The sequence below is a fragment of the Orcinus orca genome, chromosome 16 (genome assembly GCF_937001465.1).
Source record: "Orcinus orca chromosome 16, mOrcOrc1.1, whole genome shotgun sequence".
NCBI classification, from domain to species: Eukaryota; Metazoa; Chordata; class Mammalia; order Artiodactyla; family Delphinidae; genus Orcinus; species Orcinus orca.
In genome coordinates this window covers 33,403,906-33,427,804 of record NC_064574.1, presented here as the reverse complement: position 1 = coordinate 33,427,804, position 23,899 = coordinate 33,403,906, and the positions used below count along the sequence as shown (strand labels likewise).

The 23,899-nt window shown below is 40.6% G+C and overlaps 1 protein-coding gene across 3 annotated transcripts in view; it reads left to right on the top strand.

The window, feature by feature from the left end:
* The first annotated feature begins 5,620 nt into the window (after positions 1-5,620).
* The window catches only part of FERMT1 (FERM domain containing kindlin 1), a 66,428-nt gene continuing 48,149 nt past the window's right edge, over positions 5,621-23,899 (top strand). Inside the window, exons 1-4 of one of the 3 annotated variants that reach the window (XM_004276454.3) lie at positions 5,622-5,957; positions 10,846-11,014; positions 12,865-13,098; positions 23,419-23,565. In XM_004276454.3, the coding sequence (XP_004276502.1) occupies positions 10,864-11,014; positions 12,865-13,098; positions 23,419-23,565 (532 nt within the window). In that variant the 5' untranslated portion in view covers positions 5,622-5,957; positions 10,846-10,863. Of the gene's footprint in view, positions 5,958-10,845; positions 11,015-12,864; positions 13,099-23,418; positions 23,566-23,645; positions 23,768-23,899 lie in introns of those variants that run through there. The other 2 variants (XM_033440302.2, XM_049700001.1) reach the window with 2 other exon arrangements.

Genomic DNA, 23,899 nt, shown 5'->3' with positions numbered 1-23,899 from the left:
CTCCTAGACTATGGATTTCACTACTCTGCTTCATTACTAACCATTTCTTCTTCAATTTTCTATCTTCTAGGAAATCTTGAAATCTCTTATTGGCTGATGGCCTTTCTCCTGTTAACCTTTGTCATTGTAAGTTTATACCTTTTTATTCCTATACTATAATTTTAGCAGGGAGTCAATAGGAAGGAAAGATAAGTATGAGTTTTCAATCAATTATTTTTAACCAAAAATCAAAATATGAAGTTATATTTAGAAAAATAAAGGACCATGACCGTTCTCACACTCAGCATTCTGGATTTTTCAAAATCATACCTGCTACTATAATAACAGCTAGTGTTTATTGAACATATATTACAAGAAAGCAGGACAGAAATCATTCCAATATTTCTAGACCACCTTACACCTGCATTGGGATTTGGAAAGAGCTCACTGTGAACCTTTTCCTGCTAACCTGGGTGTAAACTGTCACATTTTCCCTGTGGTGCAGTCTGAAAAAGTTAATAAATTCCTACGGGTTCACCTAAGTGACAGTTCCTCCTCTTCTTTGGTCCCTTACCTCTGAGCAAGAAAGGAGGAGAGGTGAGCACAGTCTTACCTCACTGGGATGAGATGCAACAGCCTCAGAGTCTCCAATTCCTCCTCTTTCCCAGAGAACACCCCCACTCTCTCTTATTTACTTATTACTCTAGTAATAAACAAAGTTATTGAACATTTTCCATGTTTCAGGCTCTGTGCTCTGTGCTTCAGGAACATTCTCTCATTTCACAGCACCTTACGAGATGGGTATTATTACTCCCATTTTACAGAACCAGAAACTGAGATCAGACAGATATCAGTTTCGTCAGAGATCCAGATTAAAACATGCCCAAGCCCTCTGATCTGTTCTGTCAGCAGTACCAACAGGTGAACCCAAATTTGTCAGTTTTTAAGTCCTGAACCTTCATGCTATAAATTCACTGCCGGGGTAAAAATACCAGACATGGGCTCCAAACCCCAAGCCAGTTTGAAAACTCTGGGTTACAACAAACAACCATCTGTACATGGACTTTTCTCCCCCTGCTCACTGGAGGTCATAGCTGAATCCAGAACCCTTAACCCTCCTTATCCTCTTAGTGAGTTGCCTCAGGGTCAGAGCATGCTCCTGCCACCGCCTTCCTCCTCTTCCTCACTTTGAATAATTTTAGACTTATAGTAAAGTTGCAAAAATGGTACACAGAGAACTTGTCTACCCTTGTACATAACCACAATACACTTATGGAAACCAGGAAATTAGTATTGAAATAATACTATTAACTAACCTACTGCCCTGTTCACATTTCACAGGCCTTCCCCACCAATGTCCGCTCTCCATTCCAGGACTAAATCCAGGATCGCACATGGCATTTAGTTGTCACTGAGTCTCCTCTGATCTGACACAGTCTCTCAGTTTTTCTGTCTCTCATTCTCACTTCTGAAGAATATTAACTACTTATTTCATAAACTATCTTCCAATTTGGGTTTGACATTTTCTCGTGATTAAATTGAGGTTGTATATTTTGGGCAAGAATACTACAGAAGAGATGCTGTGTCTTCTCAGGTGTGTGAGGTCAATATGCATTATTACAGATGATGTTCATTTTGATCACTTGATTAAGGTCATAACTGCCAGTTTTCTCCACTCTGAAGTTACCATGTATCTTTCCCTATGTAATTGACAAATACTTTGTAGGGAGATATTCTGAGACTACAAATATCCTGTTTCTCAACATACTTTTACTCACTTATTTTATAATCCATCAATGATTCTTGCCTATGATTATCAGATGGAAACCTCAGGTACATCTTGTCTTTGCATCTCACTCACTTCCAAATTAAAGTTGTGTCTATGTGTGCCCGAGCGAAAGGGTGTAGGTCATAGGCCTGTGCCCTAGCCACAAGGGAGGTTGAGAATTTGAGCTCTGATTTCTAGACTGAAATAATAACATAAGAATTTCTACAAATATGTAAAGAGGACTTTCCAAGGGTGGTAGGCAGCCATGAATATGAATGATGTCCACTACGATAACTAAGATATTTTAAAGTGAGAAAACAAAACACAGAAAAATATATGTATAGAATACTACCATATAAAAGTTAAGTAGTCTATGCACAAAGACTATCTCTGGAAGGTTCAAGAGGAAATAGTAACAGTTTTCTCCAGGGAAGGGAACTTCATTATCAGAAGAGGACGAAGACTTAATTATCAGTGTATATTCTTTCGTACCCTTTGATTGAGATGGATGCTAAGGAAAGAAGAAGAAAGAAAGAAGGAGGGGAAGGGAGGGAGGGAGGCACCATCTTTCTTGCTCCTCTCACTCTCAACAGCAGGGAGCAAGGCCTCCTTTGCTCTTCCTCACACTTCTTCATCCAGTGCCTGTCGATACATCAAGACACACCTCTTTACCCTGTCAGGGAGAACATTTTAGAACTTGCCTGGGCATAGAAAGTGCTCATTATTTGTACAGCTGGAAAGGAGGGTGTAGCTATAATAGGCACATTCTGCTTCTTTGCACTCAATAGAACACGTTGTCCACAAACGTGAACACAACTGCTGAGTCCCAAGGACTCGGTGCAAACAAAAATACATTTTCAGTGACTCTTGTCATTTCTTAGTTGCCAGACTTGCAGAATGCTTATAAGCTGAATGCACAACACAGAAGTTTACATTGGGTAACGGCCTATTTGTTTTGTCAAATAAAAGCATCAATCCAGAAAAAACACCTCTTTTCTCCTTCTAGCAGCTTTCTCATTCTCTCTAAGTTAATTATAAAGAATTTTTTAAACTTTGAGGGCTCATGTGGTGGAAGTAGAAGAAAGTCACTTGTGCTTCACAGGTTGAAGTAGCCAGGATGGTCAAAGGCCCTCTACTGCTGTATTTCCCTTTTCTGTTCAGTGATTAAGAACATGGACACATCTCTCATCCACTCCAGTGTATTTATTACCAAGCTCATACTGCTCGCCACATGACAGGTCAATAAATCGAGAAACAAGCTATTGGTGCAAGGAATAGCGAATTTACTTAGAAATCCAGCAGACTAAGAAGATGGTATACTAGTGTCCCAAAGAACCATCTTCCTGGAGTTAGAATTCAGGCTTTTTTTACAGTAAAAGAGGAGCAGTGTGGCTGGTTGTTTCAAACTTCTTGGTGCTGGAATCCTTTGTGCTTGCAGCTGTCCATGTAAGTCAGGTCACCATGTTCCTGTAAACCTCCAACAAGGTTCCTGTAAACCTCTGTTCCACAACATTTTATCTCTACATGAATGAGAAGTGTTATACCTTTAAAGGGAGGCAGAGCCTTGAGAATGGGCTATCATGTACATTTCAGGTTTGTTCTTTTCTGTTACACACTCATATCCCACATGATAATGCAAACATGACTAACTTACCTATTGAGGGTAATGATTCTCAGGCCAGCTTTGCCATATATAAGTATCTGATAATAGTTACTGTTTCAATATTTGCACCATGAACATGGAAATTTTTAAGATCAGGAAATACATCTCTTGAAGTACAATAACTATCTGCTAACTAAAAAATACCTTAAAACATTTTTCTAGAGACTACAGGTTATTGTAGGCAACTAAATCTTCCAATTCCATCTCAAAACCCATCTCCTCTCTGAAGCCTTTTCTCATACTCCCCACCACACCACACAACTGGGAGAGGTACACACCTGGGAGAGGTACACATCCCTCCTCTGTATTCCTTCGTATCATATTATGATACGAAGATAAAGTCTGTGCCTAATCTGAGCATTCTCAGCACTTGTTTTGGTGTCTAGCTCACAGTTATACAGTGGCTGAATGAATAAATAAGCTTATTCATTGCTTGATGAGTATGTATGGATTAAATAACAGACTCAAAATGTTGATTCTGCTTGTTTTTTAAGAGGGATTGCGGTGAGTATTGCTTGTTTATATATGTATGAAATTTTGAAGTCCAGAATATACTTTTTAATACACTTCTAAACTAGAACCTTAGGGGATGAGTTGGACCTGCATCACAATAATAACTAGGTAGTAAAAAAAAAAAAAAAAGCCTAAGACATTCAATATGGATGAAACTAAAAAATATAATGCTGAACAAAAGAAACCAGACACAAAATAGCATACATCATCCAACTCCATTTATGTATGTTACAAACATCAGCAAAACCCATCTGAGGATTAGAAGTCAGGATGATGGTTACTCTTGGTGAGGGGTGGTAGTAACTAAAAGGTGGGATTAGGGGGCTTCTGGGGACTGGCAATGTCCTGTTTCTTGATTGGAATTTCATTACAACACAGGTGTGTTCAGTATGTGAAATTCACCAGCTGTATATTTATGATTTGTGTTCTTGCATATAAATATATAATATTTCCATTAAAAAGCTTAAAAAAGAATTTAGGCCAAGCAGAAAGCTTAAAACCAGTTAAATTCTTTAGCGCAATCCAGATATTTTCAACTAAAATGGAAAACCAATTTGGCGTAAAGAAAGCCGTTACTGCTTCCTGATCATATCCAAGATCCTGAAGACAGTCTATGGTCTAATCTACCATGCACAGTCTCCAGAAAGCAAGTCTTAGACACTTTCTTCCCCAAATAAGTGCATATTTGCTCAGTCGGTATTAGGCATGTGGGGAAGTCAGATCAGAAGACAGCTGACCACTTTCCTATAGTTGACAAACTCTACCAAATTAGGAAATTCAGTTTCAAATTTTTTAATCATTTTAATTATAAAATCCCATATTTGCTGACGGTTGTTCAACTGACCTTTTAAAATTAAATGTAAAGTACTTTCAAAACCATAATACTGGCTGAATATGGTAATGTCCAAGCAAAACAAAGATTCCATTTCTAAATTTTACAACATCTTAAATTAATATTTAAGTTATCAAAAGCTTTATGTACTTGACAAAAATCGCTAAAGACTATTATACTGCATAAAACTCCTCCATGGACTGAATGCAGTTCTGGTGGTGGGAATTCCATCCCTTTACCTATTTTACAGATGAGAAAACTATAATTTCCTGTCTATTTTATAACCACTGACTGTATCCTCAAAGCTCAACCCCAGGCCTGGTGCATAGTAAACACTCAACAAAAGTGTGTAATTTGGGCGAAGGAGGCTTGGAGAGGTTGTGTAACTTCCCCAAAGTCACCCACCCTTCCTGCTCTCTTCGGATGAATCCCACAGGAGGGTGAGCGGAGCGCTGGGTGGTGAATGTGAGGTGAGCCACCCAGACTTCCGCGAGGGGCGGGGCCTTGGGTTCCCCCAGGGTCTTCCATCGTGCATGTTTGGGGTGCCTCACCCTTCTCAGGGGTTTACACCACCCTCTTACTCAGAGATGAACCGCTTTTGTTTCTTCCACCTGGCGACCACAGGTCCTCCAGGCTCTCTAGAGGGGAGGCGGTTGTTCCCGCCTGAAGCCGGGGCTCCTGGCGCGTGGACGCACCCCGGGGTGTGAGTGACTGGTACACCCTTAGGGCGGGGAAGTAGCAGGACCTTAATCACCGGGCTAGTACTGGGCGGGCCTCGGGGAACCGGGAAACTGGAGGCGGTCTAAGGGAGGGTGGGCAGGATGAGAGGTCGCAAGAGGGGCACGGGGCTGAGCCTCCGCCGGGTTCTCCCCGCCCTCTCGCCGCGCGGTAGCCGGGCGACCACCCTTTGCCCGTGAAGTCTGCGGAGCGCCTCCTCCTCGGGCAGCGGGACCTGGCAGGCGGGGGCTGGGCGTGCAGCCGCCTGCCGCTGTGCTGGCCGGCCTTGCCCCGGGGGCCGCGCGGGGCGGAGACTGGGCGGCGGGGGCGGGTGCCTGTCTAGGTGGCAGGTCCGCGCGCAGCCCTCGCCAGCCGAACCTCGCGGAGCAGCTGCCGCCACCGCGCGCCCCTGGCTCGGCCGCAGTGGCCTCTGGCCGGGTCTCCAGGGGGCAGCGACAACGCACGCTGCAGGCTCCGGAAAGGAGGTGGGTGGCGAGGGGCCGGGACCACGCTGGGAGGGGAGGCTGCGATGGGCGCCAAAGGTTCCCGAGACCCCCGCCCCTGCCTTTCTACAACCCCTTGCACTTAAATGGCTGGTGAATTAAAAACCGCGTCCTCGGCTTGTGACCACCTTCTCCGTCCTTGCGTATCTGGCTGCGCAAAGTAAACTGTGCGTCCAGCCGCGGGGGGGTAGGGGGCAGGTTTATGCCCACCCACCACACTCCCCTGGGCCCCAAGACCCTGCAGAGCTGGCAAAAGACAGGCCAGAGGCCTTTATGGGGGTAGGGGGCAGGTTTTTACCCACCCACCACACTCCCCTGGGCCCCAGGACCCTGCAGAGCTGGCAAAAGACAGGCCAGAGGCCTTCGGACCCACTCACTCTCTGATCTTCCAGGGGAAGCGTTGGGTCTATTTCCCCCCATCTTTCTCTCTGTCTGCCTGCCTGAGTCTGTCTGTCTTTCTTGATTGAGTTTTCTATAAAGGACCCGAGGAAGTGGGCAACTGGGCTTCCCCAGAGGAAGGCAGGTCTGGTGGTGCGCTTTGCTTCTTGTTCTTGTCTTTAACTTAGATGTGCTTTCCTCAACAAGTAACAGCTTGCTGAACGTGAGAAGTTCGCTCAAAAAGGCGCAGAAAAGATAGGAGAGGAATGTGGGGAAACCAGATTGCCTAATTTTAGCCAGAATTTCGTTGTAAGGGAATCACCATTTATTGCCTAAATGAGAAGTGTTTTGATTGCCCAGGTTAGGAAAAGAAAAAACCCTCTGTCTGATTGCTCACGAAACAAGCAGTAAGGGTCACCTTAAAAGTAAGGTTATTTTCTTTATGTACAAAACATTTTAAATAACAAAGCCTCAAATCATAGCATTTTAGAAATTGTAAGGATCTTAAAGTCAAATACTTCAATGGCGTGTTATGAGTTTGTCTATGAAAGAGTTATCTTTATTGTGTCCTCACTGGGAAAGATTTATGTTAGTAGGAATGCTTAGTGAAGGTACTGAGAGTTTAGCTCAGAGTTTTAAGAGTTGTACAATATATCCTTGTAGCTTATTTTATTTTTTTTAAATTTTTTTTATTGGAGTAAAATTGCTTTACAATGTTGTGTTAGTTTTGGCTGCTTATTTATTTTATACATAATAGTTCGTACCTCAATTTCCTACCCCTATCTTGCCCCTCCCCCCTTTCCTCTCCCCACTGGTAACCACTAGTTTGTTCTCTATATCTGTGAGTCTGTTTCCTTTTTGTTATATTCACTAGTTTGTTTTATTTTTTTAGATTCCACATATAAGTGATACTGTACAGTATTTGTATTTCTCTGTCTGACTTATTTCACTCAGCATAATACCCTCCAAGTCCATCCATGCTGTTGCAAACGGCAAAATTTCATTATTTTTTTATGGCTAATATTCCATTCCACATCTTGTCCACTCATCTGTTGATGGACACTTAAGTTGCTTCCATATCTATTGTAAATAATGCTGCTACGAACATTGGAGTGCATGTATCTTTTCTAATTGGTGTTTTCAGTTGTTTTGTTTTGTTTTGTTTTGTTTTGTTTTGTTTCTGATATATACACAGGAGTGTTATTGCTGCGTCATGTGGTAGTTCTATTTTTAGTTTTTCAAGAAACCGCCATACTGTTTTCCACAGTGGCTACACCAATTTACATTCCCACCAACTGTGTAGGAGGGTTCCCTTTTCTCCACATCCTTGCCAACATTTGTTATATGTAGTCTTTTTGATAATAGCCATTCTGACAGGTATGAGGCAATATCTCACTGTGGTTTTAATTTGCATTTTCCTGATGATTAACATGTAGAGCATCTTTTCCTGTGCCTGTTGGCCATCTATATGTCTACTTTGGAGAAATGTCTATTTAGGTCTTCTGCCCATTTTTTTAATGGGCTGTGTTGTTTTTGCTTTTGTTTTTTACTTGAGCTGTATAAGCTGTTTGTATATTTTGGAAATTAACCCCTTGTCTTTCACATCTTTTACAAATATTTTCTCCCATTCCATAGGTTGTCTTTTCATTTTGTTTATGGTTTCCTTTGCCATACAAAAGCTTTTAAGTCTAATTAGGTCCCATTTGTTTATTTTTGCTTTTATTTCATTTGCTTTAGGAGACAGATCAAAAAAAATATTGCTACAATTCAAGTCAAGGAGTGTTCTGCCTATGGTTTCTTCTAGGAGTTTTATGGTTTCTGATTATATTTAGGTCTTTAATCCATTTTGAGTTTATTTTTGTATATGTTGTTAGAGAGTGTTCTAATTTCATTCTTTTACATGTAGCTGTCCAGTTTTCCCAGCACCACTTATTGAAGAGACTGGTTTTTTTCCATTGTATATTCTTGCCTCCCTTGTTGTGGATTAATTGACAAGTGTGTGGGTTTATTTTTGGGCTCTCTGTTCTATTCCATTGATCTATGTGTCTGTTTTTGTGCCAGTCCCATACTGTTTCAATTACTGTAACTTTGTAGTATAGTCTGAAGTCAGAGAGCATGATTCCTCCAGCTCTCTTCTTTTTCAAGATCATTTTGGCTATTCGGGGTCTTTCATGTTTCCATACAAATTTTAAAATTATTTGTTCTAGTTCTGTGAAAAATGCTGTTGCTATTTTGATAGAGATTGCATTGACTCTGTAGATTGCCTTGGGTAGTATGGTCATTTTAACAATATTAATTCTTCTAATCCATGAATATGGTATATCTTTCCATCTGTTTGTGTTGTCTTCAATTTCTTTCTTCAGTGTCTTATAGTTTTCCAAGTATAGATCTTTTACCTCCTTAAGTTGGTTTATTACTAGGTATTCTATTCTTTTTGATGTAGTGGTAAATATGATTGTTTCCTTAATTTCTCTGATAATTCATTGTTCGTGTATAGAAGTGCAGCAGATTACTGTATATATATTTTGTGGTCTGCAACATTACTGAATTCATTGATAAGCTCTAGTAGTTTTCTGGTGGCATCTTTAGGATTTTTTATGTATAGTATCATGTCATCTGCAAACAGTGAGAGTTTTATTGCTTCCTTTCCAATTTAGTTTCCTTTTATTTCTTTATCTTGTCTGATTGATGTGGCTAGGTCTTCCAATACTATGTTGTATAAAAGTGGCTAGAATGGGCATCCTTGTCTTTTTCCTGATCTTAGAGGGAAATACTTTCAGCTTTTCACCATTGGGTATGATTTTAGCTGTGGGTTCATCATATATGGCCTTTATTATGTTAAGGTACGTTCCCTCTATGCCCACTTTCTGCAGACCTTCTCAGAGGTCACCATAGTCCTGGCTTAATAAGTGATCTAGTTAGTTTGAAGGGAGGAAATGAGTCCTGGAGCTAATTTTTCAAGTAGCTATTGCAATTTGAGGGTGTGAGAGGAAGACCAGCATTAGCTGGAGCTTGTTATGAATGCAGGGTTTCCACATCCACCCCAGACCTGCTGACTAGAACCTGCATGTTAATAAGATCCTGCTGAATAGGATCTGCATATTAATAAGGTTCTCAGGGTTCATGTGCACTTTCCATTAGAGAAGCCCTTTCCTGGGCCGTTTGCATGCACAGATGTTTCTCAAAAACAGGCCTTATGAAAACATAGATTTCTCATAAGCTGTCTTTACCTGGAAAAATGAAAAACACTTGTTATCACTTAAATGACTGATTTTTATTTTAAATCTTAAGATAGCCAAGAGAGGTAGTATCATTTGCTTTCTATTTAAGAGAGAGCTGACATTTTTAAATTCTGCCAATTTGGATCCCAGTGTTTCTATTACCCCCACAACACTCAGTTCTGATACTGCTTAGCTTCTTTCATCATAGTTCCTCCAACGAGGAGGACACTATGGGTTTGAAGTTCTCACCCCTAACTGTACTTTGAAGAGTGGGTTTGTATGTCTGTCACTCCTGTTTTAAATCTGTTGCTAAAGGTGTGTCCAAAAACTTAATTGATGCACTTGTTTATCAACCTCTATATGATATAAAACAGTTATTCAAGTAAATCAAATATGTGGCAATAACTGATGACCTGCATCTCTATGTGCTTAAGATAAAACTACGTTATATGACTAAAAAAGAAACGGTTTTGCTCTATTTTTATTTTTTGAATTTTCATACCAGAAGATGTCATCAGTATTTATGGGAGGAATGTAATAATACATATGTATATACATTAAAGATAAATTTTTTTTAATATTTATTTATTTGGTTGGGCTGGGTCTTAGTTATAGCAGGCAGGCTCCTTAGTTGTGGCTCAAGGGCTCCTTAGTTACAGCTTGCTGGCTCCTTAGTTGTAGCATACAAACTCATTGTGGCTTGCATGTGAGATCTAGTTCCCTGACCAGGGATCGAACCCTGGCCCTCTGCATTGGGAGCACTGAGTCTTAACCACTGCACCACCAGGGAAGTACCAAGATAAAGATTTTAATTTCCTTTTTTTAAATCAGTTCTACTGAGGTATAATTTGCATACAACAAAATACATCAAAGTGTACATTTAGATTCAATGCATTTTATTGTATACAAATTATACTTCAATAAAGTTGATTTTTTTTAAGTGTCAAGGATTGCCATGATTTGTTACCTATTGCTAGAATAGTTCAGAGAAGGTCAAAAAGAGTCAGTAGAGAGGGGTGGATGCACTGGGCAGGCACAGAAAATAGCTAGGTGGACCTGGGAGGGTGGAAAAGTGAAGTACATAAATTTAGAAGGCCTGAGATAATTTTATAAGACTTTTTCTCTTTAAAGTTAAGATGCTGAATTTAATATCAGGAACCCTGTGGCATTTTTGAAGAGGGGGCTAAAATGGGGGAAAAAAAGGTTTGCTCTGCAAGGTCTGCTTGGCGAGTCCCACCCTCCTTCTGATCTATCTGCCTTTTTACGCAAAGACACCTGCATTTGCCACAATGCTCTCATCCAGTGACTTTGCGTCTGCTTCTTGGGAGCTCGTGATCCAAGTTGACCATCCAAATGAAGAGGAGCAGAAGGATATCACACTGAGAGTGTCTGGAGACCTGCACATTGGGGGAGTGATGCTCAAGCTAGTGGACCAGATCAGTAAGTTGCTGCTTCTTTATGGTTTCTCTACATTTGAAACCCTCTCTGTTGCATCACCACTAAATGGCTGAACTGGATTGTCTGACCATCTAAATTTTTTTGATCATCCATCTTGTAATGGTCCCTGCCTGCAAGAGGAAGAGAAATGCCTGAAGGAGCCCAAACCACCCCCTGACCCCCAATGTGAAAATTTGAGTCTTTGGTGGCAAACGAAAGCTCCCCAGTAGGTGTAAAAACCTATTTGCACAAGAACAGGACCCCTTCCATGGTGACTTTAGACCACACCTGGGGCCTTAGATTATTGTGTGATTCTCTGTTAATGCTTGATTGCTCCGAGATGCAGGCGGCCTGGTGCCAATATGTCTTTTAACATTGTCCACCATTTGCTACTCACCCTGTTTAAAACAAGGAAAGAAGTCTTCAGGGTCAGAGTCTTCACATCACGAGTCAACATGAGGTACCTAGAATTTAATAATGTTCTATTTTCTTTTTATTTATTTTTTGTCTTCTACTTAAGACCACAGATGTTAGCTTATCATTTACACTAGTGATATAAAGTATTTTTAAGTAAGCTTTCATTGGAGTATCATATATGTACAGAAAAGTGCACTTATTATAAGTGTACAGTTCAGTGAATTTTCACAAAGTCATATAACCACCACCCAGATCAAGAAAGAGAACATTACCTGTTCCCCCACCCAAGTCCCGCACCTAACCCCTCCCAGCCACTGCCCCACCAAGGGTAACCACTGTCCTGAATTCTTACTCCATAGGAGTAAACTGTACAGTAAACTGTATATAAGTGGAATTATACTTATATAATTCTTAGGCATCTGCTTTCTTTCCTGCCACATTATGTCTGTGAGATTTAACCATGGTATTGCATATAGTTTGGGTTCATTGATTCTCATTGCAGTATAATATTCCATTGTATGACTATGCCACAATTTATCCATTTACCTGTTGATAGATATTTGGATTGTTTCCATTTGGGGGCTTTTACAGATAGTACCTGTCTTTTGGTCTATATAGTACATGCATTTCTAATGGGTATATAGCTCAGAGAAAAATTACCGAATAGGACTTTCCAAAATAGTTATAGCATTTATACTTCTAACAGCACTGAGAGAAACATTTTCTAATTTAAATAGAGAGAAAGAAAGAGGGAGAAACTATTTTTTAAGTAAATAAAAATACCGGTGGCTCTTAATTTAGCAAAATAAAAGATTGAATATTGACTCTAACATTGGCAAAGGGGAAAGATTCAACCTAGATACCAAGGGGCATTGAAGAAGGGGAAGAATTCAATGTTGATGCTACCATTAAGAGAGAAAATATTCAGCTCTGATTTCAGTGTAAACACTTTGGAAATTGGGAATATGGTGGAGCTAATAAGAGATGGACATTCCTGAGAAGAGTGAAATGTCAGCTTCCCAGTACTTCTGCGTGGAATTTGATTGGGAGCTGTTGATATTCCCTTGTGGAAAGATTCATTTCTATTAGAGAAATAATCTTGATTAAACAGAGGTGATGCTCCTGGCCTTCCCAGAAAGGACCATGGCACCAAGGGACTTGGGAGAAGATAACTTTAGTATTTCATCAGGAACAAAAATTGTATGTCTCTCTTCCTTCCATAGTATTTAAATATAAAGAAGGTAAGGTTCAGTCTGTCTCCTACCTGCTGTGCCGTAGGGACTTTGACAGGAAGCCAAGAATGATGAAACCTTGGGTTGTAAGAGGAGGTGGGAGCTGAAGACCAGCGTTGGCTTCAGTTTTGCACACAAGAGACTTGACTCTGGGGTGCGAGTGCTCACTCTCACTTTACTGCACTGTGTTCTCCATTCTTGCAGACATAGCCCAGGACTGGTCAGACTTTGCCCTTTGGTGGGAACAAAAGCACTGCTGGCTTCTGAAAACGCACTGGACCCTGGACAAATGTGGGGTCCAGGCAGATGCAAAGCTTCTCTTCACCCCTCAGCATAAAATGCTTCGCCTCCGCCTGCCCAACGTGAAGACAGTGCGACTGCGAGTCAGCTTCTCAGCCGTGGTCTTCAGAGCGGTCAGCGACATCTGCAGAGCCCTGAGTGAGTTTCCGCAGGCGCCTGCGCCCTCTGGACTCTCAGCAGAGGAGGACAGGAAAATACATGCACTTCTGTCCACAAGCAGTTGGCTTTACAGAACATGTGCCTTATTAGGAGCATACTTTTTGAGCCCAGTTCTGGAGACTTTAGCCATTTAAGTGAAGTTAAACCAAACGGAAAATTATTGGAATAAATCAGATTCACTTCCACAAAGCTTAAAACTATTTCAAAGAGATTTGTAAACAGAAGAGACAACCCCATTAAGATTTCCCCCCGCAAAACTCATTTCTCTAAGCCATACTGAAATCATCATTATATTTAAGACAAAAAAAGAGTTCCATTAAATTATTATCACCATAGAGCCAATGTGTCTTTATTGTTTTTGAGATAATGGTGATGCAATGTCTTAATTGCTTCCCTAACATTTGGCTCCAGTAAATAACTCTGTCCGCAAACATCATTTGTGGAGTTTATTTTAAGCAGGAAAGTACACTTAATTATGGATCAGAAACTTTAACAGCCATTAGAGACAACACTGTCCAAACATTTCTTCTTCCTGGGACTTCCATAATAGGAGCAAACCCTGGGTCAGGAAGGTGTTCTTATTTTATATTTTTTGAAAGTGTGTAGGTATATTCTTGAGTTCCAAGGCAAAGATTTAGTATTTGAACACAGTATATACGGTATGTGAGTGAGTGATCTATCTCCCCATTAAACTGTAAACTGCTCATTCATTCCTTCAACAAATATATACGTATTGGTTTGGCAGGCACTAGGATGAGTGCTAGGGATGGGTTAAGCAAAAAAAACAGACCAAAATCTCTGCCCTCCTTGAGCTTACGGTGTAGCATACAGAGACAGAAAATAAATCATGTAAAAAAATAAGATGTTAAAAGGAGATAGGTAGTGGAGAAAAAAAGGAAAAAGTATATAGTGTACACAGGATTGAGAGTGCCAGTGTTGGGTAGGGCAGGTTGGTATAGTATTAAATAAGGTGAAGACAGAACCATTTCTTGAACATGTCTGTGTTCCTAACACCTAGGAGAATGCCTGGCACACATCAACTGCTTAGTAACTGCTTGTTTGTTTTTTTGTTTGTTTGTTTTTTAACACCTTTATTGGAGTATAATTGCTTTAAAATGGTATGTTAGTTTCTGCTTTATAACAAAGTGAATCAGTTATACATATACATATGTTCCCATATCTCTTCCCTCTTGCGTCTCCCTCCCTCCCACCCTCCCGATCCCATCCCTCTAGGTGGTCACAAACCACCTAGCTGATCTCCCCATGCTATGTGGCTGCTTCCCACTAGCTATCTATTTTACGTTTGGTAGTGTATATATGTCCATGCCACTTTCTTACTTTGTCACAGCTTACCCTTCCCCCTCGCCATATCCTCAAGTCCATGCTCTAGTAGGTCTGTGTCTTTATTCCCGTCTTACCACTAGGTACTTCATGACCTTTCTTTTTCTTTTTTTTTTCCTTATATTCCATGTAAATGTGCTAGCATACAGTATTTGTTTTTCTCTTTCTGACTTATTTCATGCTGTATGACACTCTAGCTCCATCCACCTCACTACAAATAACTCAATTTCGTTTTTCTTCATGGCTGAGTAATATTCCATTGTATATATGTGCCACATCTTCTTTATCCATTCATCTGTTGATGGACACTTAGGTTGCTTCTGGCTATTGTAAATAGAGCTGCAGTGAACATTTTGCTACATGACTCTTTTTGAATTATGGTTTTCTCAGGGTGTATGCCCAGTAGTGGGATTGCTGGGTCATATGGAAGTTCTATTTGTAGTTTTTTAAGGAACCTCCATACTGTTCTCCATAGTGGCTGTACCAATTTATATGCCCACGAACAGTGCAAGAGTGTTCCCTTTTCTCCACACCCTCTCCAACACTGATTGTTTCTAGATCTTTTGATGATGGCCATTCTAACCAGTGTGAGAAGATATCTCATTGTAGTTTTGATTTGCATTTCTCTAATGATTAATGATGTTGAGCATTCTTTCATGTGTTTGTGTGCAGTCTCTATATCTTCTTTGGAGAAATGTCTATTTAGGTCTTCTGCCCATTTTTGGATTGGGTTGTTTGTTTTTTTGTTATTGATCTGCATGAGCTGCTTGTAAACTTTGGAGATTAATCCTTTGTCAGTTGCTTCATTTGCAAATATTTTCTCCCATTCTGAGGGTTGTCTTTTGGTCTTGTTTATGGTTTCCTTTGCTGTGCAAAAGCTTTGAAGTTTCATTAGGTCCCATTTGTTTATTTTTGTTTTTATTTCCATTGCTCTAGGAGGTGGGTCAAAAAGGATCTTGCTGTGACTTATGTCATAGAGCATTCTGCCCATGTTTTCCTCTAAGAGTTTGATAGTTTCATTTAGGTCTTTAATCCATTTTGAGCTTATTTTTGTGTATGGTGTTAAGGAGTCTTCTAATTTCATACTTTTACATGTATCTGTCCAGTTTTCCCAGCACCACTTATTGAAGAGGCTGTCTTTTCTCCACTGTATATTCTTGCCTCCTTTATCAGAGATAAGGTGACCATATGTGCATGGGTTTACTCTGGGCTTTCTATCCTGTTCCATTGATCTATATTTCTGTTTTTGTGCCAGTACCATACTCTCTTCATTAATGTAGCTTTGTAGTATAGTCTGAAGTCAGGAAACCTGATTCCTCCAGCTCCATTTTTCGTTCTCAAGATTGCTTTGGCTATTTGGGGTCTTTTGTGTTTCCATACAAATTGTGAAATTTTTTGTTCTAGTTCTGTGAAAAATGTCAGTGGTAGTTTGACAGGGATTGCACTGAATCTGTAGATTGCTTTGGGAATTGAGTCATTTTCACAATGTTGATTTTTTCCAATCCAAGAACATGGTATATCTCTCCATCTATTTGTATCATCTTTAATTTCTTTCATCAGTGTCTTACAATTTTCTGCATACAGGTCTCTTGTCTACTTAGATAGGCTTATTCCTAGATATTTTATTCTTTTTGTTGCAATGGTAAATGGGAGTGTTTTCTTGATTTCACTTTCAGATTTTTCATCATTAGTGTATAAGAATGCCAGAGATTTCTGTGCATTAATTTTGTATCCTGCTACTTTACCAATTCATTGATTAGCTCTAGTAGTTTTCTGGTAGCAGCTTTAGGATTCTCTAAGTAGAGTGTCATGTCATTTGCAAACAGTGACAGCTTTACTTCTTCTTTTCCGATTTGGATTCCTTTTATTTCTTTTTCTTTGATTGCTGTGGCTAAAACTTCCAAAACTATGTTGAATAAGAGTGGTGAGAGTGGGCAGCCTTGTCTTGTTTCTGATCTTAGTGGAAATGCTTTCAGTTTTTCACCATTGAGGACAATGTTGGCTGTGGGTTTGTTATATATGGCCTTTATTATGTTGAGGAAAGTTCCCACTATGCCTACTTTCTACAGGGTTTTTATCATAAATGGGTGTTGAATTTTGTTGAAAGTTTTCTCTGCATCTTTTGAGATGATCATATGGTTTTTCTCTTTCAATTTGTTAATATGGTTTATCACATTGATTGATTTGCGTATATTGAAGAATCCTTGCATTCCTGGAATAAACCCCACTTGATTATGGTCTATGATCCTTTTAATGTGCTGTTGGATTCTGTTTGCTAGTATTTTGTTGAGGATTTTTGCATCTATGTTCATCAGTGATATTGGCCTGTAGTTTTCTTTCTTTGTGACATCTTTGTCTGGTTTCAGTATCAGGGTAATGGTGGCCTCGTAGAATGACTTTGGCAGTATTCCTCCCTCTGCTATATTTTGGAAGAGTTTGAGAAGGATAGGTGTTAGCTCTCTTCTAAATGTTTCATAGAATTCGCCTGTGAAGCCATCTGGTCCTGGGCTTTTGTTTGTTGGAAGATTTTTAATCACAGTTTCAATTTCAGTGCTTGTGATTGGTCTGTTTATATTTTCTATTTCTTCCTGATTCAGTCTTGGAAGGTTGTGCTTTTCTAAGAATTTGTCCACTTCTTCCAGGTTGTCCATTTTATTGGCATATAGTTGATTGTAGTAATGTTTCATGATCTTTTGTATTTCTGCAGTGACAGTTGTTAGTTCTCCTTTTTCATATCTAATTCTATTGATTTGAGTCTTCTCCCTTTTTTTCTTGATGAGTCTGGCTAAGGTTTATCAATTTTCGTTATCTTCTCAGAGAACCAGCTTTTAGTTTTATTGATCTTTGCTATCATTTCCTTCATTTCTTTTTCATTTATTTCTGATCTGATCTTTATGATTTCTTTCCTTCTGCTAACTTTGGGGTTTTGTTTGTTCTTCTTTCTCTAATTTCTTTAGGTGCAAGGTTGGGTTGTTTATTTGAGATGTTTCCTGTTTCTTAAGGTAGGATTGTATTGCTATAAACTTCCCCCTTAGAACTGCTTTTGCTGCATCCATAGGTTTTGGGTCATCGTGTCTCCATTGTCATTTATTTCTCGGTATTTTTTGATTTCCTCTTGGATTTCTTCTGTGATCACTTCGTTATTAAGTAGTGTATTGTTTAGCCTCCATGTGTTTGTATTTTTTACAGATCTTTTCCTGTAATTGATATCTAGTCTCATAGCATTGTGGTCGGAAAAGATATTTCATACAATTTCAATTTTCTCAAATTTACCAAGACTTGATTTGTGACCCAAGATATGATCTATCCTGGAGAATATTCCATGAGCACTTGAGAAAAATGTCTATTCTGCTGTTTTGGGATGGAATGTCCTATAAATATCAATGAAGTCCATCTGGTTTAATGTATCATTTAAAGCTTGTGTTTCCTTATTTATTTTCATTTTGGATGATATGTCCATTGGTGAAATTGGGGTGTTAAAGTCCCCTACTATGATCGTGTTACTGTCGATTTCCCCTTTTATGACTGTTAGCATTTTCCTTATGTATTTAGGTGCTCCTATGTTGGGTGCATAAATATTTACAATTGTTATATCTTCTTCGTGGATCGATCCCTTGATCATTATGTAGTGTCCTTCTTTGTCTCTTGTAATAGTCTTTATTTTAAAGTCTATTTTGTCTGATATGAGAATTGCTACTCCAGCTTTCTTTTGATTTCCATTTGCATGGAATATCTTTTTCCATCCCCTCACTGTATGTGTCCCTAGGTCTGAAGTGGGTCTCTTGTAGACAGCATATATATGGGTCTTGTTCTTGTACCCATTCAGCCAGTCTGTGTCTTTTGGTGGGAACATTTAATCCATTTACATTTAAGGTAATTATTGATATGTTGGATCCTGTTCCCATTTTCTTAATTGTTTTGGGTTTGTTATTGTAGGTCTTTTCCTTCTCTTGTGTTTCTTACCTAGAGAAGTTCCTTTAGCATTTATTGTAAAGCTGGTTTGGTGGTGCTGAACTCTCTCAGCTTTTGCTTGTCTGTAAAAATTTTAATTGCTCAATCAAATCTGAATGAGATCCTTGCTGGATAGAGTAATCTTGGTTGTAGTTTTTTCTCCATCATCACTTTAAATATGCCCTGTCACTCCCTCCTGGCTTGCAGAGTTTCTGCAAAAGATCAGCTGTCAACCTTATGGGGATTCCCTTGTGTGTTATTTGTTGTTTTTCCCTTGCTGCTCTTAATATATTTTCTTTGTAGTTAATTTTTGATAGTTTGATTAATATGTGTCTTGGTGTGTTTCTCCTTGGATTTATCCCGTATGGGACTCTCTGTGCTTCCTGGACTTGATTAACTATTTCCTTTCCCTTATTAGGGAAGTTTTCAACTATAATCTCTTCAAATATTTTCTCAGTCCCTTTCTTTTTCTCTTCTTCTGGGAACCCTATAATTCGAATGTTGGTGCGTTTAATGTTGTCTCAGAGGTCTCTGAGACTGTCCTCAGTTCTTTCATTCTTTTTTCTTTATTCTGCTCAGAAGTAGGTATTTCCACTATTTTATCTTCCAGGTCACTTATCCGTTCTTCTGCCTCAGTTATTCTGCTATTGATCCCTTCTAGAGTATTTTTCATTTCATTTATTGTGTTGTTCATTGTTGCTTGTTTCCTCTTTAGTTCTTCTAGATCCTTGTTAAATGTTTCTTGCATTTTCTCTATTCTATTTCCAAGATTTTGGATCATCTTTACTATGATTATTCTGAATTCTTTTTCTGGTAGACTGCCTATTTCCTCTTCATTTGTTCGGTCTGATGGGTTTTTACCTTGTTTCTTCATCTGGTGTGTGATTTTCTGTCTTCTCATTTTGCTTATCTTACTGTGCTTGGGGTCTCCTTTTTGCAGGCTGCAGGATCGTAGTTTCCGTTGTTCTTGATATCTGTCCCCAGTGGCTAAGGTTGGTTCAGTGTGTTGTGTTGGCTTCCTGGTGGAGGGGACTAGTGCCTGTGTTCTGGTGGATGAGGCTGGATCTTGTCTTTCTAGTGGGCAGGTCCACATCTGGGGGTGTGTTTTGAGGTGTCTGTGGCCTTATTATGATTTTAGGCAGCCTCTCTGCTAATGCATGCAGTTGTGTTCCTGTCTTGCTAGTTGTTTGGCATAGGGTGTCCAACACTGTTGCTTGCTGGTCGTTGAGTGAAGCTGGGTTTTGTTGTTGAGATGGAGATATCTGGGAGATTTTCACTGTTTGGTATTTCGTGGAGCTGGGAGGTCTCTTGTGGACCAGTGTCCTGAAGTTGGCTCTCCCACCTCAGAGGCATAGCACTGATGCCTGGCTGGGGCACCAAGAGCCTGTCATCCACACGGCTCAGGATAAAAGGGAGAAAAACTGTGCTTCCCTGGTGCCGCAGTGGTTGAGAGTCCACCTGCCGATTTAGGGGACACAGCTTCATGCCCCAGTCCGGGAATATCCCACATGCCACAGAGCAGCGGGGTTCGTGACCCATGGCCGCTGAGCCTGCACGTCCGGAGCCTGTGCTCCACAACGGGAGAGGCCACAACAGTGAGAGGCCCATGTTCCGCAAAAAAAAAATAAAGAAAGAAAGGAGAAAAAGAAGAAAGAAAGAACGAGGATAAAATAAAAGTAAGATAAAATAAAATAAAGTTATTAAAATAAAAATAATTATTAAGAAAAAAAATTTTTTAAGTGAAAAAAAATTGACAGACAGAACCCTAGGACAAATGGTGAAAGTAAAGTTTTACAGACAAAATCTCACACAGAAGCATACACATACACACTCACAAAAAGAGGAAAAGGGGAAAAAATAATATATCTTGCTCCCAAAGTCCACCTTAATTGGGATGATTCATTTTCTATTCAGGTATTCCACAGATGCAGGGTACATCATGTTGATTTTGGAGATTTAATCCTCTGCTCCTGAGGCTGCTGGCAGAGATTTCCCTTTGTCTTTGTTCGCACAGCTTCTGGGGTTCAGCTTTGGATTTGTCCCTACCTCTGCATGTAGGTCACCTGAGGGCGTCTGTTCTTCGCTCAGAGAGGACGGGGTAAAGGAGCAGCTGATTCGGGGGCTCTGGCTCACTCAGGCCGGGAGTAGGGAGGGGTACGGACGCGGGTCGAGCCTGCGGCAGCAGAGGTCAGCATGATGTTGCACGAGCCTGAGGCGCGCTGTGCATTCTCCCGGGGAAGTTGTCCCTGGATCACGGGACCCTGGCAGTGGCAGGCTGCACAGGCTCCTGGGAGGGGAGGTGTGGATAGTGACCTGTGCTTGCTCACAAGGCTTCTTGGTGGCAGCAGCAGGAGCCTTATCGTCCCATGCCCGTCTCTGGGGTCCGCGCTCTTAGCCACGGTTTACGCCCGTTTCTGTAGCTCCTTTAAGCGGCACTGTTAATCCCCTCTCTTCGCGCACCAGGAAACAAAGAGGCAAGAAAAAGTCTCTTGCCTCTTTGGCAGGTCCAGACTTTTTCCCGGACTCCCTCCCTGCTAGCAGTGGTGCACTATCCCCTTCAGGCTGTGTTCACGCCGCCAAGCCCAGTCCTCTCCCTGGGATCCGACCGAAGCCCGAGACTCAGCTCCCAGCCCCCGCCTGTCCCCGCGGGTGAGCAGACAAGCCTCTCAGGCTGGGGAGTGCTGGTAGGCACCTGCCCTCTATGCGGGAATCTCTCCGTTTTGTCCTCCGCACCCCTATTGCTCCGTTCTCCTCCGCGGCCCCAAAGCTTCCCCCCTCCGCCACATGCAGTCTCCGCCCGTGAAGGAGCTTCCTAGTTTGTGGAAACCTTTCCTTCTTCACAGCTCCCTCCTACTGGTGCAGGTCCCGTCCCTATTCTTTTGTCTCTGTTTTTTCTTTTGCCCTACCCAGGTAAGTGGGGAGTTCCTTGCCTTTTGGGAGGTCTGAAGTCTTCTGCCAGTGTTCAGTGGGTGTTCTATAGGAGCAGTTCCACGTGTAGATGTATTTCTGATGTATCTGTGGGGAGGAAGGTGATCTCTGTGTCTTATTCTTCCGCCATCTTCCTCAACTCCAGTAACTGGTTGTTGACTGAGCAAATGAATGGAAGCTTCCATTACAAAACATAAGTTCCAGAATTGTCCCTGATGCATGGTGAGCAAATGACAAGCACAGGGCACCTTGTTTTCAGTAATATTCTAAAGAAAATTTGAAAACAGAGTAAATGAGTAAATAAAATTCTACATTTCACACACCACAGTGGACTGGAAGCACACATTGTAGCTGAGGCCGAAAACTTGGAAGTTTTGAAATAAACAGAAACATTCATACATTCTTTTCTTTTCCAGATTACACCTTCATGGTAGTTCTAAAGGACTCAACTTGGCATTTCTAATAAACCCTTTTTTTTTTTTCTTTTTGACCATGTCACATGGCTTGTGGGATCTCAGTTCCCCAACCAGAGATTGAACGCAGTCCACAGCAGTGAAAGGGCTGAGTCCTAACCACTGGACCACCAGGGAATTCCCTAATAATCACTTTTTATATGTGACCAATTGAAACTAAATCAAATTTAGCAATAGGATGATTTTTTCCCTCGAAGAAAAGACAAGACACAAATCTTGAGCTTGGAGATATCGGTGTTTTGTTTTGTTTTGTTTGTTTGTAAAGCTTCCACTGGAAATTTTGATTCATTTCCGGGTTTTGTGTATAAATTATGCATTTGGAATGGTCACAGGTGTGTGTTGCAACCTGACAGTCAGGCTTGGTTAAAGGGAGGGAATCGAGCCCAGTTGCCAGCCTCAGCCTCAGCACCAAGCAGTGTTTGAACTAAGAGGTAGGAGGACCTATGGAATCAGTGCATTTACCTCCAGGAAAGCTGCCCAGAAACTCTAACATCCACATTCCTTGGCTTTTACCTAGGATCCTAGCAGCGCAGTGTGTTTATAAAGTTATCAGTGCTGATTGGAAATGGCAGTTATAAGTATATTTGATTAATGGAGGAAAATGGGGACTATCTTCTTAGTTTGAGTACTCCAGAAGCAGACCTGAGATAAGAATTCCAGTACAAATATTATTTATTTGGAAGGTGATGCCAGGAAATACTGGCTGGGAGTGGGAAACTGAGACTGGGAAGAGAAGGCCACTAATGAGCAAGTATCACTGATCAAGTCACACTTTGGGCAACTGGGGACCTCTGGGAGGCAGTGTGGACATGTCTTGGGGCTGTGCCACCCAAGGGGCAAGGGAACTGGGGTGTTAATACACCATTCTCATCAGTCATTGAGTCATCAAGGGCTGATCTTGGGGAGCATTAATTCACTGAACTCATGTGGCCAGTTGCATCTGTATCTGAGCAGTGTGGACTCTGGCATCCAGAGCAAGCCCTTGGATAGAGAGACACATCCTAGCTGCCATTGGAAGGGGGTCAGAGCTCACTGAAATGATGATGGCCAAGGGGTGGGCGGGGCACCTACCATGTCTGCCTCGGGGATGAAAGTAGCTGTTGGGCAGAGAAAGGCTCTGAAGACCGCTGTTCCATAAAGAAAAAAGATGGGGTCTTTTGTTGTTGCTTAAAAACCTAAAAACAGAAAAGGAAGGAAGGGAGGGAGGAAGGAAAGAAGCAAGGAGGGAGGGGAAAACGTAGTCAATAGATGACACAAGCATAGCGAAATGCTGAGAGCAGTTTAAGCAGAGTGATGATCACAGGAAGGAGCCACTATACTATTCCCTTCACATTGGATATGTTTGAAATATTTTCACAGTAGATTAAAAAACAAATTAGAAATTTTCCTAGACTGAATCTCTCTCCACTATCTGACCCCCACACACACCCATTTTGGGAGTCACTTATCCCCTTCAATTTCTTCAAAAGGAATGCGATTTAGTTCCATTTATCTCTCAGGAATTTCCTGAGAAATGGTTTCAGATGCCCAACATGACTCTTGAGTCTTAGAAGGAATTTTCTTTTTACTTTTTGCATGTCTTCTTTCTTTTTTATATATTTTTTAGATATTAGAAGGGCAGAAGAAGTTTCCTTGTTAAAGCCTTCTGGTGAATATTTTAAAAAGAAAAAAAGAAAAGAAAAAAATAATAAGGAGCCCATAATTGAAGATATTTTAAGCCTGGAGTGTTCTCCAACAAATTCGGGTCCACCAGGTAAGATTTATGATAGGTGTTTTGTTGTTTTAATTCATTATTAAATCCAAGCATTTCTTAAATTCTTAAGTCCCAAGAACTCTCATCCCCTCTGGTCACCTTTCTTCTCTCCCCCAAACAAAGAAGGACTAAAATTGAAGATTCCAGTGATGAGGATAAAATATCCAACTAATTTTAGAACTAACAGAAATTTTTTGACAAGGTATGTTGTATGGCTCATTATTTTAATTGTATGTATTAGGTCACGGATGAATGTAAAACTTTAGTAGAATTGGCCATGAATTTGGGGAGTAAAGGAAATTTGTTAGATCACTCAGATATACTTCTCTTCCTG